This window comes from Salvia miltiorrhiza, chromosome 4 (assembly GCF_028751815.1).
Source record: "Salvia miltiorrhiza cultivar Shanhuang (shh) chromosome 4, IMPLAD_Smil_shh, whole genome shotgun sequence".
In the NCBI taxonomy this organism is placed as follows: domain Eukaryota; kingdom Viridiplantae; phylum Streptophyta; class Magnoliopsida; order Lamiales; family Lamiaceae; genus Salvia; species Salvia miltiorrhiza.
The window spans coordinates 34,634,713-34,653,500 of NC_080390.1; the positions used below are offsets into that span (position 1 = coordinate 34,634,713).

At 35.9% G+C, this 18,788-nt stretch overlaps 3 protein-coding genes across 3 annotated transcripts; 1 reads left to right on the plus strand and 2 right to left on the minus strand.

Moving 5' to 3' along the window:
• The first annotated feature begins 1,796 nt into the window (after window positions 1-1,796).
• Window positions 1,797-5,849, plus strand: LOC131023350 (uncharacterized). The gene is made up of 7 exons (XM_057952892.1): window positions 1,797-1,899; window positions 2,639-3,478; window positions 3,559-4,497; window positions 4,586-4,882; window positions 4,955-5,062; window positions 5,143-5,331; window positions 5,502-5,849. Exons 1-7 carry the CDS (start codon window positions 1,879-1,881, stop codon window positions 5,847-5,849), a joined length of 2,742 nt encoding a protein of 913 aa, XP_057808875.1. The 5' UTR covers window positions 1,797-1,878.
• A 702-nt stretch (window positions 5,850-6,551) lies between these two features.
• On the minus strand, window positions 6,552-8,326 carry LOC131023351 (uncharacterized). Its single transcript, XM_057952893.1, has 3 exons — window positions 8,084-8,326; window positions 6,990-7,528; window positions 6,552-6,917 (listed from the first exon to the last, which is right to left on the minus strand). Exons 1-3 carry the CDS (start codon window positions 8,324-8,326, stop codon window positions 6,578-6,580), a joined length of 1,122 nt encoding a protein of 373 aa, XP_057808876.1. The 3' UTR covers window positions 6,552-6,577.
• Window positions 8,327-18,083: 9,757 nt separating this feature from the next.
• On the minus strand, window positions 18,084-18,482 carry LOC131021312 (uncharacterized). The gene has a single exon (XM_057950444.1). It carries the CDS (start codon window positions 18,390-18,392, stop codon window positions 18,207-18,209), a length of 186 nt encoding a protein of 61 aa, XP_057806427.1. The 5' UTR covers window positions 18,393-18,482; the 3' UTR covers window positions 18,084-18,206.
• Between the last annotated feature and the right edge of the window lie 306 nt (window positions 18,483-18,788).

Here is an 18,788-nt window from a genome sequence, read left to right on the forward strand (position 1 = left end):
GACTTTGTATGTAGAAGTTGGAACTCATTCTTTCTCCATCTCCACTCACCATATTGGAGATGAGGATAACTTTTGGTATAAAATGGAATTAAGCCCAATACATTTGAGACATTTAATTATTTGATAATTCATATTTAATTATTTGATAATTCATTAATGCTAGAGTTAATAAAAAAATTAAATAAAATTATATTTATAAATGAGCTAAAAATACATGGCCTTTTATGAAAAAAAGCCTATACATTTGAGACATTTAAAAAGAGAAAATAAGTTTATATAATTGGAACGGAGGAATTATTGATTATTTATGTTTGTGTAACTTTTTATTAGAAGATAACTAGCTAAGTTCTAATTTTTAGTGTAATTCTAATTTAAATTAATATTCTAGATTAGTTTTGACTTTTAAAAAAAAATATTGGCTAGATATATCGTATATCTTTTATATAGAAGAGATCATTTTATATATCATAGCACCGTAGATAATTTCTTTACCAGCACATAATATCGAATACAAAAATATATAATACTACTAGGGTTGGAATTAAATCTACCCACATCAATAAAATGTCTTGCAAAACTACCCACTTTGAAAGTCAAAGCCGAAAAGTACACTTGATGGTGATGGGTTGCTTGGTTTTTTGTAAAAGTTCTTACACTTTTCTTACACAAGTACAATTGTGTAAGAAAATGTGTAAGATAGGTAGTTAAAAATGCACAAAACCAGATAAATGTGCAATTATTGTAAGATGATTGACGTATAATGCCCTAAGTTTGAAAATAATGAAGGTAAGTTTGTGTATAATAAAACAGTAATACGAGGATGACAAAAATTGTACTTTAAGTATATTTGGAAACAAAAAAAAATTATGAACCTAATGTATACATTATCCGCCAGTAAAACATAGCCGCTAGCATTAGCCGCCGGGTTTAAAAAACCCGGCGGCTAATGCTAGCGGCTATGTTTTACTGGCGGATAATGTATACATTAGGTTCATAATTTTTTTTGTTTCCAAATATACTTAAAGTACAATTTTTGTCATCCTCGTATTACTGTTTTATTATACACAAACTTACCTTAATTTTGTATTTCTTTTTTTAAAATATATTCTATGAAGTAGAAATACATAATAGGCTTCTATTTAGACAAATTTGGATTATAGTGGTGTAATAAGTCTCGAATTTTTTATTTTATTTTATTTAACAGGAATTAATATAGCCTAACGCATAAAATAATAGAAAATGTTGGATAAAAATAATATATAATCATATATTATGAAACAGTAAAATACTAGAGAGCCTACCATATAATTATCCGCCAGTAATTCGTATCCTCTAGAATTAGCCGCGTGAAAGAAACCCTAAGCGGCTACTTCTAGCGGATACTTTTTGCTGGCGGATAATAGTACCATGTCATTTATTACTGCTTTTTATATCACAATATATATAAATTTTATTTATTATCGTTCCAATTAATGGTTGTTGTATTTTTTTCAATTTTGAAGAGCTAAAGCTAATTTAATTGTGATTGGACAATTCAACCGGCAAGGGTGAAGCTTTATAGGGTGGGAATCTATAGGCTTTGCAGCAAATTAAGTCACGGGCGGCTAGAATTGAGCGGGCACGACTTTTGTGGGATTTGTTTGAAAAAATTGAAGCTTTGATAAGAGAGATAAATTGGGTAGGGCCCATTTACACAATATTTTATGTTAAATTAGGGTTAAGAAGTAGAGAAGCAGCCGCGCACTTGAGAGAAGGAAAAAATCAGCCGCTGGAGGAAAAAATCCATTGTTTTGGTTCCTCTTCTTCAAATCAGTCGCACTCCACTTGAGAGAAGGAAAAAATCAGCCCATTTACACAATATTTTACACAATTCACGCCATGGCTTCTTCTTCAAACCAAGTAAGTATACTTGTTATTTGTTTTGTATATGTTAGATATATTTATATGTTAAGAATCTATATGTTTTGTATATGTTTCGAATTTTGTATATTTTTAAGTAAGTATATGTTTTGTATGTTTCGAATTTTTATATGTTTTGTATATGGGTGAATTTTTATGTTAGAATCATTATGTTAGAATTTATATGTTTGTATGTTACAATTTATATGTTTCGAATTTTCATATGTTTTGTATAGTATTGAATTTTGATTTAGATATAGTATTTGTTAGATTTATTTATATGTTTCGTATATGTTAGATATAGTGTAGTTGAGTGCTGTTACAAGTTTGAGTATAGTTTCAGTGTTGTTAGAATTTTTATTTAGTTGAAGCATATTTAGATATATTTAATCGTCTATTTAGATCATTAGGTTAATTTTACTGTATTACGCATAAAATAATAACGTTTTTTTGGTTATTCAGAATTTAAAAATTTATAACATACTAATAAAAACATATAGAACCATAATTACCTAATATCCGCCAGTAATTAATCTTTTTAAGAAGTAGCCGCCGGGTTTGAAAACACCAGGCGGCTACTTCTTAAAAAAATTAATTACTGGCGGATACTTGTTTATTGTGGTTCTATATTTTTTTATTTATGTTTCTAGTAATTTAATAGTTAATTATGCATTATTATTAGTTGATGTTTGTTAATTCATTATGTTTTGTAAATTGAGTTATTTTTTGTATTGAATAGGTCCCTTATTCGAGGCGCGAGCAAATCAATCGTGTGGCAGTTGAGATCAGTACGTACAACAATATTAGTTACCTATCGACAGTAGTCTCGAGACTAAACGAAATTGGCGGTTTTGCACTGGAGAATACGTTCAGGCATGGGTGCTTTGGGATGATGTTGGATTGGCAGCCGGGCCAGAAGTGCAATGCTGCATTGCACCATATTGTCTCTCGTCATCTTAAGATCACGAGAGACGATGAGGATGATGAGATCTGCTTCTACATCAACGGGAGGAACGTTGAGTTTACTCCGAGAGATTTCGCTCTCGTGACAGGATTGTCCTTTGGGGATGATCCTTTTGACCCCGAGGCTGAGCACGATCTGAGTCGGGCTCATACATTTAGACAATTTTGCCGCTCTCAACCGGTGTCAGTGCGGGAGCTGGCGGATATATATTTCGACACCGTCAATCCAGTGGTTGACACCGACGGCGGGTTGTACCTCCGTGTGGCCCACTTGTTGGTGCTACACGCATTTGTATTAGGAGTGGACGTGCGCCGACCCGTGCAGTCCTGGACTTGGAAGCTGGTGGATGATTTGCCGACCTTTTCCAGATTTCCTTGGGGATCGTGCGCGTATAGAAGCTTGAACTACAGGTTGAAGCACAGCACAATCAAAAAGGATTGTAAAAAGTATCACTTCTACGGTCCTTCTTGGGCCCTATTCATTTGGGGTCTTGAGAAAATTCCCTATTTGGGCCCAGCCATAGCCATATGCAATGCGGGGGTTTACCCTAGATTTCGGAGATGGACGTTCGTGAAGACCAAGTTGGATGGGTTACAGAGTTATTTTGAGTCTCCGGTAATAATTTAGTTGTTTATTTGTTAATATTATTTTAGTTTATGAATATTAATGTTTGACTACATTTTTTTTATTTCTAGGAGAACGGGATATGGGAGATGGTCCCCGATGAGTACGAGGCCAAGACATCTTACTGGCTATCGGTGGCAGGCGTCAATGCCGGGATAGGGGTTCGAGTACCAGAGCCGGCAGTCTTTGGTCATAGGCAGCCTCGGCAGCGCTACACTGGTGGGGACCACAACGAGGATGCTCCTGAGCATCAACCTCGGCGTCGCAGTATGAGACAGGATACTGGCAAGCGCCCGAGGGGACAAATAGTGGACACCTCATCGAGCAGCAGCCATCACGATCAGAGCATTGGGGGCGATCACCCCGTTGATTCTGGTCGAAGGTCTCACAGTCACAGAGCCCCGAGGCCTAGGCACGAGGATGCTCCTGCACCTTCACAGTGGAGCGAGGAGGATTGGCAGCGCATGCAGCACATGATGCGCGAGAGTGAGGAACGGGTAGCAAGGACCGTGGAGGACAGCCTGTTCAGGAGGATTAAGAGATATTTCGAGGACAAGTTCGATGCTATGCGTTGCCGATGCTCGCATAGCACTGATGTTCACGTGCCCAGACCTGCTCCACGATCTCACTCTGACAGGAGACGCGAGCCCCAGCCCGAGCCCGACTCCGATCCGGCGCAGCCTACATCCTCAGAGGCCCCATCGCATCACCAATCCCCTGCACATGAGTCTCCTGCACGAGAGGTGGGACAGACTACTGGTGATGCCATGCACACCCCGCAGTGGCAGCATGATCCGTTTGGTGGCCCGACTAGTTTTGGGCATGTGCAGACTCCGCACATGGGTGTCCACCACATGCCCACATTCGAGGCGTCCAGTTCTTATGGTGGGCCACGCTACTCGTGGGCTGAGCCGGGCACGAGTTCAGCATACCCTTTTGAGCCGGCCCGTTCTTCGGCTCCGATCCTGACTCAAGATGAGATGCACGAGTATTGGAAGCAGTTTAGAGGGGTATGTTGTCGTTGCATTAAATTTACAAGTCATTTAATTTAAATTATGTCAACATTGTTTAACTTGCGTTGTTTTATGTGAATTATAGGGAGTTTCTGAGGCAGTTTCTGAGGCAGTAGCTGCTGTTCCCCTCAGTATTTGTGCACCGGAGGCTCCACGCAGAAGTCGCCGAGAACGGAACCCGTCGGCTGCACTTCGATCACCATACGTGCACAGCGCCGTGCCGAGACCCGTCGACTCACAGTATGTTGACGGGTTTGACCGTATGATGAAAGCTGGCAACCGTGGCAACTACCGGACGATGTCGGTGGCAGAGAGCGAACACCCTCTCCCGTTTAGCTTTTGGACCACTATGCAAAACACGAGAAGAGACCTCTCGTCCAATGTTGGTTAATTTATGAATCAGTTGTTATCATGTAAGTCTGGTCACTTGTTACTAACATTTAAGTACGTGCAGGCTGTTGATTGCTACATGATGACGATGAGATCGAGGTTGATGAGGGGTGATGACTTGATAGACGGTGTTGATGCGAGGACCACCATCGTATTGGATACAGAGTTATTCGTAAGCATTTAATTAAATATTATTATTGGATACAGAATTATAATCAAATATGCTTTTAATATAATGTTTAATTGCTGCAGAAATATTTCGATGATGAATTCACGCAGTTGAAGTCAGCGTGGCGGGAAATGTTTCCCGCGAAGGCAGAAGGGCGGTTTATATATTCCGACGGAGTTTTTGCTACGTGGCAACCGCATCCCAAGAAGATGTATATGGTGCATGGGCAGGGGGTATCTTCGACTCATGGCGATTGGATGAATGCCACAACGGTACACATATATATCTACAGTATCAATATGTTGGAGTAGTTCATTTTTTATTTCCTCTTCACCAATTGCATTTGCGTGTGCAACTCATTTTGCCTATACATGTGTGTGGACGTTACATTACATGCCGAGTGGATTTGCTGAGTGGAGTTTGCGACATCTTCGATTCACAGTTGTTCAAGACCATGCCGCAGCCGCGCTTCGATGTGATCGCCGCCCTATATCCGCTGCAGTGCCTGTTGGGTAAGATGCTTGAAGTGTCCCAGTGGTTCGCAAGGACCACGATTGTCGACAACCCGTTGGAAAACCTCCAATGGCGAAGGTTGAAAATCCAATATGCCGACGAGAATGAGCAGTTCCAGCAGCCAGATCAATGCAGCTCCGGTGTTTTTGCGTGCATGTATGTGGAGCGTCTGATATCAGGCTCGCCGAGCCTTGCGTGGGGCAATGGGCACGCCGCCGACTATAGGCGCAAGATAGGCAGTAGCATCTACGAGTTTTGCATCCCCGCATCGAAATAGCTTATGTATTTGTACATTTAAATGATAATTATGCAAATGACGTTTTGATTAGAGGTTGCAGTATACAATTGAGTATGTTTCTATGATTTTCCACTTGCATCCTAGATAAAATTATGAAATAAGATGATTAATGCAACTAGCCGCCAGTAAATAATTATCCGCAAGCAGTAGCCGCTTGAAAACATTTCAGCGGCTAATCACGGCGGGTAATTAATTTCTGGCGGCTACTTGGGCTAAACGTCTTATGTGATAGTTTAATGCATAAAAAAGCATACTTTGGGTGTTTTATGCTATTAACTAAACTTTTATATAAAACATTGTTCACTTCTCCAAAGTCTCATTCATAATTTCAACTCATAATTGTTAAGACATGTCCATGTTGGTCATTACTAAAGGCGTGTGTTTTCTGCTTCAAATATTTCAAATCAGGCAACACAATAGCTTCTAAAACATCAAAAAACCGCTAATTATCAAAGTATCCGCCAGTAAATACATATCCGCGGCCAGTAGCCGCTGATGTTTATTGTTGGGCGGCTACTTGTGATAAACCATTAATTACTGGCGGATAGTGAGCATTCCATGGTGTTTGATAGTTCATAGATATTATGAAAATGACACCGCTTCGAAATTTATTCAATCAGTATCCAATACTCCCAACTTCAGAACATCAATTAGTGGAATGAAAAAACATCAATATCCATCGAAATTTAATATAAAAGGAAATTAAACTACTGCTCCCAGCCCGTACCCTTGCATGCTCTACGTGTGTGGCCAGGCGAGCCACATAGACCACAGGTTTTGGGTGCTCGTTTTCCCAGACTACTTGATGCATCCGCTGTAGTAGTCCTTTGAGTCGGCCTCTCACCAGCTGAAGGAATTCTAGATTCTCTTGGTCGACCAGCTTGTCGCCGAGAAAGGTTTGGCAAAACAATATCAGTTGCAACTTCAAACGGAATTTCCCAGTGCTCTAAGGGAGGCAAGTGATTTACTGGACCGGAGTATGTTTGAACCAGTGAACTCCGCAGGTAGTAAGCTTCCACGTAATCTTCCACTGGCTCTTTCGCCTCACTGCGAAAAGAAAGATTATATTTAGTAGGCATCTAATAACTGTAATTTTATAATAAAATAGATTTAGCATACGTAATGGCTGCGATCGCATGAGAACACGGCATGCCGTCCAGGTCGAATTCATTGCATTCACAGCTCTTCGCTTGAAGGTCAACCATGAAGCGACGATCACCAGCACGAACCCTGTATTTTCTCTCGGAGGTCCTCTTCGCAGTGTAGCGACGACTCTTTGAGATCTCCGCACTTATCTTCTGTTTTACCTCTGGAGTAAGAAGGTCATCGCTCTCTTCCGCAGACGCAAGTCTGTCATTGAACCACTGCTCCAGAACCATCCTGATTGCCTCCAGCATGGAGCATATAGGAAGGCGTCTGGCCCACAACAAACGGGCATTCAAAGCCTCGGCAGCATTAGATGTAAGAAAACTATAACGGGTCACCGGACTTTGTGATCGTGCCCACTTCTCAGGGCCTACGCGCATCAACTTCCCGTACGCCGCCGGCTTCAATTGAGCCATAGCTGACATTGCACGTGAAAATTCTAAGTCCGTGTAGGCGTATGCAGCCTGGCGTAAAAGCTCAACAACAGCTTGCCCGTAGCCCTTAATTTTGTTCTGCAAGTGGTAGTAGCAAAGACCGTGAGTAGCATTTGGTAACTCGCTCTTCACAGCATTAGCAATGGAGACATGCGCATCAGAGACAACTAGTAAGTTGTCGGGCTGACCAAAAGTTTGTCTCACATTTGAGAGGAACCACTTCCATGACTCATCATTCTCGATCGGCCCGACACCAAATGCCAACGGAAAAACTTGCTCGTTTGCGTCTTTTGTCACGGCGACGAACAAAATGCCATTGTTCTTCCCCTTCAAGTGTGTGCCGTCGACCACAATCACTGGCCGAAGCGAAAAGAAGAAAGGTGTGATGGAAGCCGCAAGAGCAAGAAACAGATGCTTGAACCGGTGGTTTTCGTCTACTTCCAAATCCATCACGGTGCCTGGATTCGCTTGACTTAGGGCATACAAATATTTGGGCAGAAGAAGGAACGAATCATCAATTCGACCGTATATCTTCTCTAAGCTGAGATTTCTTGCACGCAGCGCGACATCATATTTGATTCTGACGCCAAATTCACGTAACAACTCCGACATAATAGATTTCGGCTTAATGACCTCTCCGTCATCGCGTATTCTTTTTTCCACATAAGCTGCAACCACATTCGAATGTGCCTTTATTCGTTTCAAAATGCCCAACTCCCCTTCGCAAGAGTGCTCTTTAAACTTATGCACTCCCCACATCCCTCCGCCGTGACAAGATGCACGCACATCGAACTTGCACTTATCAGAGTGCTTGCACTTGTAATAGAGGCGTCCCTGATCTGAGCGTACAACTTTTGCCTCAGCCCCTTGCTTCATATTCCAGAAGCCAACAGCAAGGACCAATTCTTCTTTACTGTTGTAAAAAGAGTTCTTCCCCAAATCAGCAACTCTGGACAGCTCACTCTCGCGAGCAACGAGCGAAGTCGTGGCGTCCACTGGAATCAACGGAACTATCCAATTAGATAGATCACCGGTCGAGTCCGTCGGATTTCCGTGACGGGTTCTACTTTGTCGGATCCAACCTGCTCGCTCGGTCGCCGTGAACTCTATCAGATCATCGTCTAATAAATCCTCAGAGGCGGCAGAATCTGTGCCCGACTCGTTCGTTGGATCGTATTCTTCGTCTTCTTCATCAGAATCGTCATCAGGTTCTTCGGCTTCGTCTTCAGGTTGTACGGCTTCTTCATCAGAATCGTCATCCGTCCGCACCTGGTTGAATCTCCCGCACATTTCATTCAGATTCCATGCGGATTCGTCCAACGGTTGCCCATCCCATGAAAAGTACTGTGTTGGAGGCGCGCTCTCGCGAGCATGATACGACGTCTCATACTGACTAGATTGTGCTTCATCATCTCCGTATCCCGAAGCCTGGCCAAAATCAAAAGTAGGGATGTACGCTTCTTCGACCGGGTCGTTGTTGTGCTCAACGTACACCATGGGATATTCGGCAGTTTCCAACAAGCCTTGCACATCATCGTCGTCACTTATTACGCATTTCGTCTCCCTTCCAAATCGATTGGTCGCCAAATAATACAATTGATAGTTCGGGCTCAACGAATGCGTTGTCAGCACATTGTTGATGATGTATATCAGGCTCGCAACTGTTTCATTTAAGAGGGGAAGGACCTCCGTAGCCCCGCCAACATAGTGTATACCATCGACGACTCCGTTGTATCTCACATATATGTATCTCACGAATTCCATCTATAAAACCACATAAAATACAGTATTAAAATACGTTTAAAAAGTTCAAAACATCACAATAAGCTCGAAAAATGAAGTATCCGCCAGTAAATCATTATCCGACAGCAGTAGCCGCTGACCTTGTAGGGTCGGCGGCTATTATCGTTTTCTAATGATATTCTGGCGGATACTTTATTTTTTGGGTTCAAAACATTCAATTATATTAGAAAAAAATTTAATATTTCCCTAACATGCTTTTAAATTTCAGATAATAAAGAAATTCATTAAAATAACGTAAAACATGCTCTCAACGTTAAAAACAACGTACGATTAAACATGCAAACTATAATTTATACAAACAATACAGGAGAATCACCTTTTCGGGCTGAAATTCAACACAAATTGCCTCCTCTCGCACAAAACCACTCAAATCTTTAGGGTATGCCTGAATTTATGAAATTCAAGGTGAGTATTTCAATTTGTGTTTTGGTCATTCACAAATGCAGCCTTATAAGGACTAAACTTGATTCATTACAAAAAGTTCACGTGAAGTGCAGTGTTCATTCAATACGGCTTCAATCTATTATTGCATGTCACCTCACGCATGCATAAAATTAGCATTAATGCCCCACTACAACCAAATTTTTTGCAGAGTCACCTTCTCAGTATGTACTTTTAATTTTTTACTAAAAAATTAAAAGTAAAAAATCGCAACAAATACAAAAGGGGAATGCGTATGTTATATTTAAACATTCATAACAAGCTGAAAAATTAAAAATTATACATAATTTGACATAAAATATTATTTTATGCCTAACAGACCAAGTATCCGCCAGAAAATCGTACAAAAAGCCCAGTAGCCGCCATATATTTTTTGTTAGCGGCTACTGATAAATCAAATAATTTAATGGCGGATACTTTACTTTTTGGCTATATAATATTATTTCATTACCGAATATATGAATTTCCAAATAATTGGTATATAATTTCTTATTATTTTATGTGCAAGTATATTATTTTTTGTGTAGTCAAATCATGCATAAAGTGAGTGTTATTACCCCCACTATAATCCAAATTTTGGCAGATTCACTATCTCTCATATTTCCCATCCATGTGTACTTCTTGTACTGTACATATTTCACTATCTCTCATATTTCCCCTTGTAAAATTAAATAAAAATCTAAAAATAACGGTGCATATGTAACAATAAAAAATCACGAAGGATAAAAATTCACAATCATGCTAATTATGAACAAAGTATTTTTTTTGAAGCGAATAACACAAGTATCCGCCAGTAATTAGTAGCCGTTGAATAGTAGCCGCCGGTCACAAACTTCAGCGGCTACTTCGGCCGGCTACGAATTACTGGCGGATACATAGTTTAATGGTTTCAAAAAAAAAAAATCTTAAGAATTGACATGTTCGTGATTTTTTTGGCCTTCGTATTAATGTTTGTAACACACAAACGTCCCCTAATTTATTCAAAATTTGCAAATCTATTTAATCTTATAATGCATGAAAGTGACGTTTTCTCACATTTTGTACCAATTTTAACTGTTTTCTTACACAACTCTTACACAATTTCCATCATCATCAACTTTTACACAAAAAACCAAGCAACCCATCACCATCAAACTTGCTTTTCGGTCTTTGACTTTGAAAGTGGGTAGTTTTGCAAGACATATTATTGAAGTGGGTAGATTCCCCTATTAACACATACTACTATTGAACTTCATGCTATGATGTTGGCTATTGGGTTTTGTTTGGAGAATGATTTTAGTCCTTTGTTCTTTACCCGGATTCTCTGCTTGCTATTCATGTGCTTCAAGATGTGAATCAAGGGTCTGACTCTCTCTGTGATGAGCTCTGGGAGGTGTTTCAATATGCACGAAAGAATGTGGTTTTGGAGTTCTTTCGCGCGAGGCGTGAAGCTAATAGAGCTGCTCATGAGTTAGCTCGTTTTACTTTTTCTGTTTCTGATGTAATGATCTGGAAGTCAGGATTCTCTTTCTGGCTTCGAGATATTGCTCTTTCTGATTTACAGTAACACAAGTACGTTTTTCGTTTAAAAATAAAATAAAATTGAAACGTGCATAAAATGCATTAACTCCAAAATTGCATACATAAATTTATATATGCACTTTTTTATTTAATATTATGAATTTTTGTATTTAATACTCCCTCCGTCCCACTCCAATAGGCTCAGTTTCCTTTTTGGGTTGTCCCACTCCAATAGGTTTCTTTTCCTTTTTGGATATAAAAGTTGTACTTAATTGGTGTAGACCACACTACTTTTCTACTAAAAAATAATTTTTTTTAATCTCAGTGCCCAAAAGAAGTGAGCCTATTGAAATGGGACATAGGGAGTATTAGACACCGATGAGGGAATCTACGATAGTACAAGAGGACTAGGATCTACCTAATTCTGACCTTATCTCACTACAAAAAAACGCGTAAATACCGACGAAAATTACCGACGGCAGCGCCGCCGTCGGCAATTACCGACGGCACGGCGGCGGCAAAAAAGGCGACCCGCCTTTTGACTATTACCGGTGCATTACCGACGGCAAACGGGCCGCCGCTAATTAGCGGCGGTTACGCCGTCGCTAATTTAAATATATATTAATATAAATATATATTATTTATTACCGACGGCAATTGCCGTCGGTATTTACCAGCGGCAACCGGCCGCCGCTAATCACCACCGCCGGTGACATCCGGCGATAGCACCACCGCCGTCCGGCCAAAATTACCGACGGCATTTTTTCGCCGCTAATTACCGACGGCAAATGCTAATTACCGACGGCAAATGCCGTCGGTAATTAATTTTATTTTTTTTATTTTTATTTTTTTTTTATTTTTTTTATTTTTTTTTCATTTATCATCTAATAAATTGATCAAAGATAAAAATACAAAAACATTAAAATCAAATATATATTGAAATACAAGTGAAAATTTAAACATTGATTATTACTAATCTAAGATTATTACTAAGAATTCAAGATTCTTAGTAAGAATAAGAATCTTATAATTATAACTTAAGAATGTTAATTTGATTAGTGATTCACTCATCAATCATCACTAATACAAGATTATTACTAAGAATTCAAGATTCTTAGAGAATCTTGTAATTATAACATAAGAATGTTAATTTGATTAGTGATTCACTCATCAATCATCACTAATCCAAGATTATTACTAAGAATTCAAGATTCTTAGTAAGAATATTATAATTATAACTTAAGAATGTTAATTTGATTAGTGATTCACTCATCAATCATCACTAATCCAAGATTATTACTAAGAATTCAAGATTCTTAGTAAGAAACTTATAATTATAATTTAAGAATGTTAATTTGATTAGTGATTCACTTGATTAGTGATTCACTCATCAATCATCACTAATCTAATATTATTACTAAGCATTCAAGATTATTAGTAAGAAACTTATAATTATAACTTAATAATGTTAATTTGATTAGTGATTCACTCATCAATCATCACTAATCCAAGATTATTACTAAGAATTCAAGATTCTTAGTAAGAATCTTATAATTATAACTTAAGAATGTTAATTTGATTAGTGATTCACTCATCAATCATCACTAATCCAAGATTATTACTAAGAATTCAAGATTCTTAGTAAGAAACTTATAATTATAATTTAAGAATGTTAATTTGATTAGTGATTCACTTGATTAGTGATTCACTCATCAATCATCACTAATCTAATATTATTACTAAGCATTCAAGATTATTAGTAAGAAACTTATAATTATAACTTAAGAATGTTAATTTGATTAGTGATTCACTTATCAATCATCACTAATCCAAGATTATTACTAAGAATTCAAGATTCTTAGTAAGAATCTTATAATTATAACTTAAGAATGTTAATTTGATTAGTGATTCACTCATCAATCATCACTAATCCAAGATTATTACTAAGAATTCAAGATTCTTAGTAAGAATCTTATAATTATAACTTAAGAATGTTAATTTGATTAGTGATTCACTCATCAATCATCACTAATCCAAGATTATTACTAAGAATTCAAGATTCTTAGTAAGAATCTTATAATTATAACTTAAGAATGTTAATTTGATTAGTGATTCACTCATCAATCATCACTAATCTAATATTATTACTAAGCATTCAAGATTATTAGTAAGAAACTTATAATTATAACTTAATAATGTTAATTTGATTAGTGATTCACTTGATTAGTGATTCACTCATCAATCATCACTAATCTAATATTATTACTAAGCATTCAAGATTATTAGTAAGAAACTTATAATTATAACTTAATAATGTTAATTTGATTAGTGATTCACATATCACTCATCACTACTGTAAGATATTACTTAAGAATTCAAGATTCTTAGTAAGAATCTTATAATTATAACTTAAGAATGTTAATTTGATTAGTGATTCACTCATCAATCATCACTAATCCAAGATTATTACTAAGAATTCAAGATTCTTAGTAAGAATCTTATAATTATTACTTAAGAATGTTAATTTGATTAGTGATTCACTCATCAATCATCACTAATCCAAGATTATTACTAAGAATTCAAGATTCTTAGTAAGAATCTTATAATTATAACTTAAGAATGTTAATTTGATTAGTGATTCACTCATCAATCATCACTAATCCAAGATTATTACTAAGAATTCAAGATTCTTAGTAAGAAACTTATAATTATAATTTAAGAATGTTAATTTGATTAGTGATTCACTTGATTAGTGATTCACTCATCAATCATCACTAATCTAATATTATTACTAAGCATTCAAGATTATTAGTAAGAAACTTATAATTATAACTTAATAATGTTAATTTGATTAGTGATTCACACATCACTCATCACTAATGTAAGATATTACTTAAGAATTCAAGATTCTTAGTAAGAATCTTATAATTATAACTTAAGAATGTTAATTTGATTAGTGATTCACTCATCAATCATCACTACTCTAATATTATTGCTAAGCATTCAAAATTGTTAGTGAGAAACTTATAATTATAACTTAATAATGTTAATTTGATTAGTGATTCACTCATCAATCAACACTAAGGTTATGAATGATGTATAAACTAGATTGATAAAAAAAAATCGAAAATTAATAATAAATTAATTAATAAATATTTTTCCGACATAAAAATAAGAACGGAAACGAGCCCAATCCGTAATTAACAATATTTTTTGTATATCATCTCGACATATTCTAAGGTTATGAATATATATGATATTGTATATTGAAGTAGACTTTAAATGAATTAATAGATACTATATATATTAATAATACGAGTGTTCTGTACTGGTGACCATTCGAAAAGAACTTCAAGGTTAAGCGTGCTTGAGTTAGAGCACAACTAAGATGGGTGACCGACTGGGAAGTTCGTCTAAATTATGCAATACTGTATAAATACCGAAATAAATTGTGGATATACAATAAAATAAATAAATAAATAAATAAAAAAATAAAATAAAAAAAATAAATTAAAAAATATTACCGAGGGCAAATGCCGTCGGTAATGCCGTCGATAATTACCGACGGCATTTTGCCCTCGGTAATACCTTGAACAACTCCGGCGTGTGCGCCACCACCGTCCGGTGGAAATTACCGACGGTGATCTCGCCGCCGCTAATTACCGACGGCATTTGCCGTCGGTAATTTTCCGGCAACTCTCCGCCGTTCAACGGCGGTATTTAACGGCGGAAATGCCGGCGGCTTCGCCGCCGTTAATTGCCGGCGGCGGTCGAACGCCGTCGGTAATGGGGTTACCGACGAGCCGGTTAGCGACGGCGAGTTGCCGCCGGTAACGCCGCCGGTAGCCTTTATCATCGGCGGCCGTGTCTTATTACCGACGGCAAAATGCCGTCGGTAATCGTGCGTTTTTTTGTAGTGTCTCTATATTATATATATATATATATTGTTAAATCAGTTTTGTTGCTTGAGTAATTTGAATGTAGTACTTTTAATCAAATTAGATTTTGAATTGAGTATTATATATTATAATTAAAATTTATAGTTAAAATGTCATTTAATCTAAAATATGACATACTCCTATGATTTATGGCTGTTGCTACTTTGATTTAGCTAGTTTGTAGGTTAACAATATAAATATTTAATGATAATTATTTTTTAATATAGAAGATTGAACGTTTTTAAAAAAGCACATAACTTTATACGTACAAATTATTAAACAAAATGTAAATTGCATATATTAATCAATTTAGCCAAATTAAATTCAATGTAAACGTACTTCTGACATTTTTTTTGAAAAAACGTACGTCTGACATTAAGTAAACATAATTACTTCGGTTCCTAGTGTGGTTGGGACATCCTTGTGTGATACATTTTTCACTCTAAAGTCTAATTTATTGTTGTTTTAAGGGTTATTAGCCTGTAAATACATGAACTTTTTATATTTTCTGAAATTTAACATGACTTTTATTTTTAGCCCACAAATATACGAACTTAACATTTTTTTTTATTTTTGACATCGACAAGAAAAAACTCTATTTATTGTGGAGATGGAGGCCGGAATACATGACATGAACTACGAAATATGCACTTGAATAGAGTAATTTGATTCATTATTTGGATTAGAGAGTGAATGACATGGTATACCGGCCTTCACGTTAATAGTATTTTAGAATTTTTTCTTGTAGATGTCAAAAATCAAAAAAAATGTTAAGTTCGTGTATTTGTGGGCTAAAAATAAAAGTCATGTTAAATTTCAGAAAATATAAAAAGTTCGTGTATTTACAGGCTAATAACCCTTGTTTTAAGGTGCGTTTTTTTTAGTTATAATCTTTTTTTTATAGAATGCTATAAATTTATTATTAGAACATAACGATTTGTTTTTCATTTCTTTCCCCTTATTTTCTACCAAAAACAAAAATCACTCGTTTTTTATTCCTCATTTTCACTCCAATTAATAAGGGATAATATTATCAAATCAAAAGCAAAGAGATAACATTATCTCTTCTTGGAGTGAAAAAGAGAAGAATGATAAAAGAGTAAAATTCTCTTTTATAGAAAATAAGAGAAAAGAAAAAAAGAATTTAAAGAGAGAATAGAATATCACTTATTTTTTCATTATAAATTTATAACCGGAGAGAACGTATCCTTGATTTCAAAAACCTGCATTCTCTACTTACAGGTTGCAGGTAAATAAAACTCTAGTGACACAAATTTTTTAAGAGTGGCTAATCGCAGTAAGCGTGCCTCAGTGAGAATTTCGACTAGATGTTGATAGCTTTTAATTTAATGTAATCATTGGCCTGTCGTTAAATTTACTTATTCGGTTATTAATTATTAAAAAACAAAATCGGATTTTGTACTACATCAATGTGTTACATTGTTTATTGTGTCTATCTAAGGGTGGTAAAACGGGCTCGATTATTCGACTATAACCGTAATTGAACCGAAAAATTGGTTAATCAGTTAATCGATAATCGATTTTGGCCGATTCGGTACGGTTATCGGTTATTAGATTTTAGGAAAATTGGTTATTCGATTTAACCGGTAACCAATTGGTTAAACAAAATTAATCGATTTAGCCATAAGCTCATATTAATTAAATAATACTCATGTCCAGGTTGTTGTTCCTGCTATTTATAGAGAGGAAGGTGGATGCCTTAGACAAATTCGCGAGGTATGCATCTGAAGAAGACCTAGTTTGAGTATGCTTTACAATTTGTTAACTGTGAGCAAAACACTATTGCATTATGTGAAAAGTACTACTATTATTTTATGTTGAAAAAAACATAAATATAGAAAAAGCATTGCATAATCATAGAGAAAGCATCCTTTTTGGCTTATGAAAGGCTAATCCCGTTTAAAATCAGTCTTGATCATCCTCCAATCAAGATCAATGTGTGTTAGCTTGTTTACTTTAAACAATCCGACTTGAATTAGACAGAGGTATGCCACCATCTCACTATTGTATATTTGTAATAATACTTTTTGTACAAATAAAATTTATTACTACATTTGTCCATAAAAAATAGTTATAGTTAGGAATGACACGGGTTTTAATAAAAAATAGTTATTGTATTGTGAATGGAGAAAATGTCTCATTTCAAAAATAGTGTTTATAATGATAACTAATTGTATTGTGAGTGGAGAATAGTTTCCATGATGTGATAGATATATAGTTTCAAAAAAATGAAAAGAGATTAATTTTTGTAAACGTCCCAAAATGAAAAAGTAGACTATATTTTTTGTGGGCGGAGAGAGTAAAATATTATGAATATACCTAATTTATATTTGAAAAAAATTATAAATTAAAAAATACCCTAGTTTTGCATTTATCAACCCCCTAATATTGAATCATTAATTAACTAATAAAAGTAAATTTCATTTATTAAAAAAATGATTACATGCCCTAATTGAATGGAACAAATCATAGGTAATAGTTATAGAATTAAACTATAATAGTACAAAATTAAAATTAAAAAAATAAAAGTAAATAAAGATGGAAATAAAAGTAAAATCATAGGTGAAGCTTGGATGAAATAATTAAATGTGATTGAGTTGAGAAATGTGAATAAATTGTACCTTGATCATTAATGTAAGATTAAAATAACTAAAAAGCATATTCCAGTACACGTGATATAAATGTGAAAATGTACATACATATAATTAAACCGCACAGTCTGATCATGCAAGAGTTAACTCTCATAGGCAGCAAACAAGAAAATTATGACAATCTCTACAGAGTACAGAAAAGCTAATTTCATGCTTTTGCTTTCTATAAATATAATTTTCAAGAACCACAAAAACCAAAGAATCCAGAAACAAATACAGATCAGTACTAATTAATGAGTTGGTAATAGTATCTGATTTTGGCTCAAGTGATATATGATCTTGAATAATAATAATAATAATAATAATAATAATAATAATAAGTTGTTCCCGCCTACAATCTCCAGAAAATTAAATTGCAAAAAAAATTGAAGAAAAAGAGAAGAATAAATATACTCCATATGTCTAGGAATACAAGACCAATCGCCGGGAGCAGTTGGTGCAGACATATTTCCTCTTGACTACAAAACCAAGGGGCAGAAAGCAGAGCTTCCAGCGGCGCTCGACGTCCACCGCTGCCACCTTTCCGCCGCAATGGGGGCACGCCCCCGTCGCTTCTTGCCGCCCCAGCTCTTTCTCGTTCGAATTCATTCTTTCTCTCTCTCACACACTCCTTTTATACTATACTTTTGATGCTTTTTTTGCACTCCACTTGGGCCACTGCCCTATATATGTGTAATGTGTGTGTATATATATATAGGTGAATTTTTTTATGTTGGTGTTGTTTTTATTTTTTACTGCACACAATAATGTAAAAAACCAACTACCCACATTATTGTTCCTAATCGCATGACATAAATGAGTAGGATTAACTTTTCTATTTCGTATCATCATTATCTACGGTATAAATTAATTATCTCAAAAAAAAAAACAAGTTTCATCTTCGAATATGAAATAATATGTGCGTGACAGTTGAATAGACTTTGACCTATCTAAATAGGAAATAGTTATCTTGTACAATATATATAAGAAACGGTTGTGGATTAT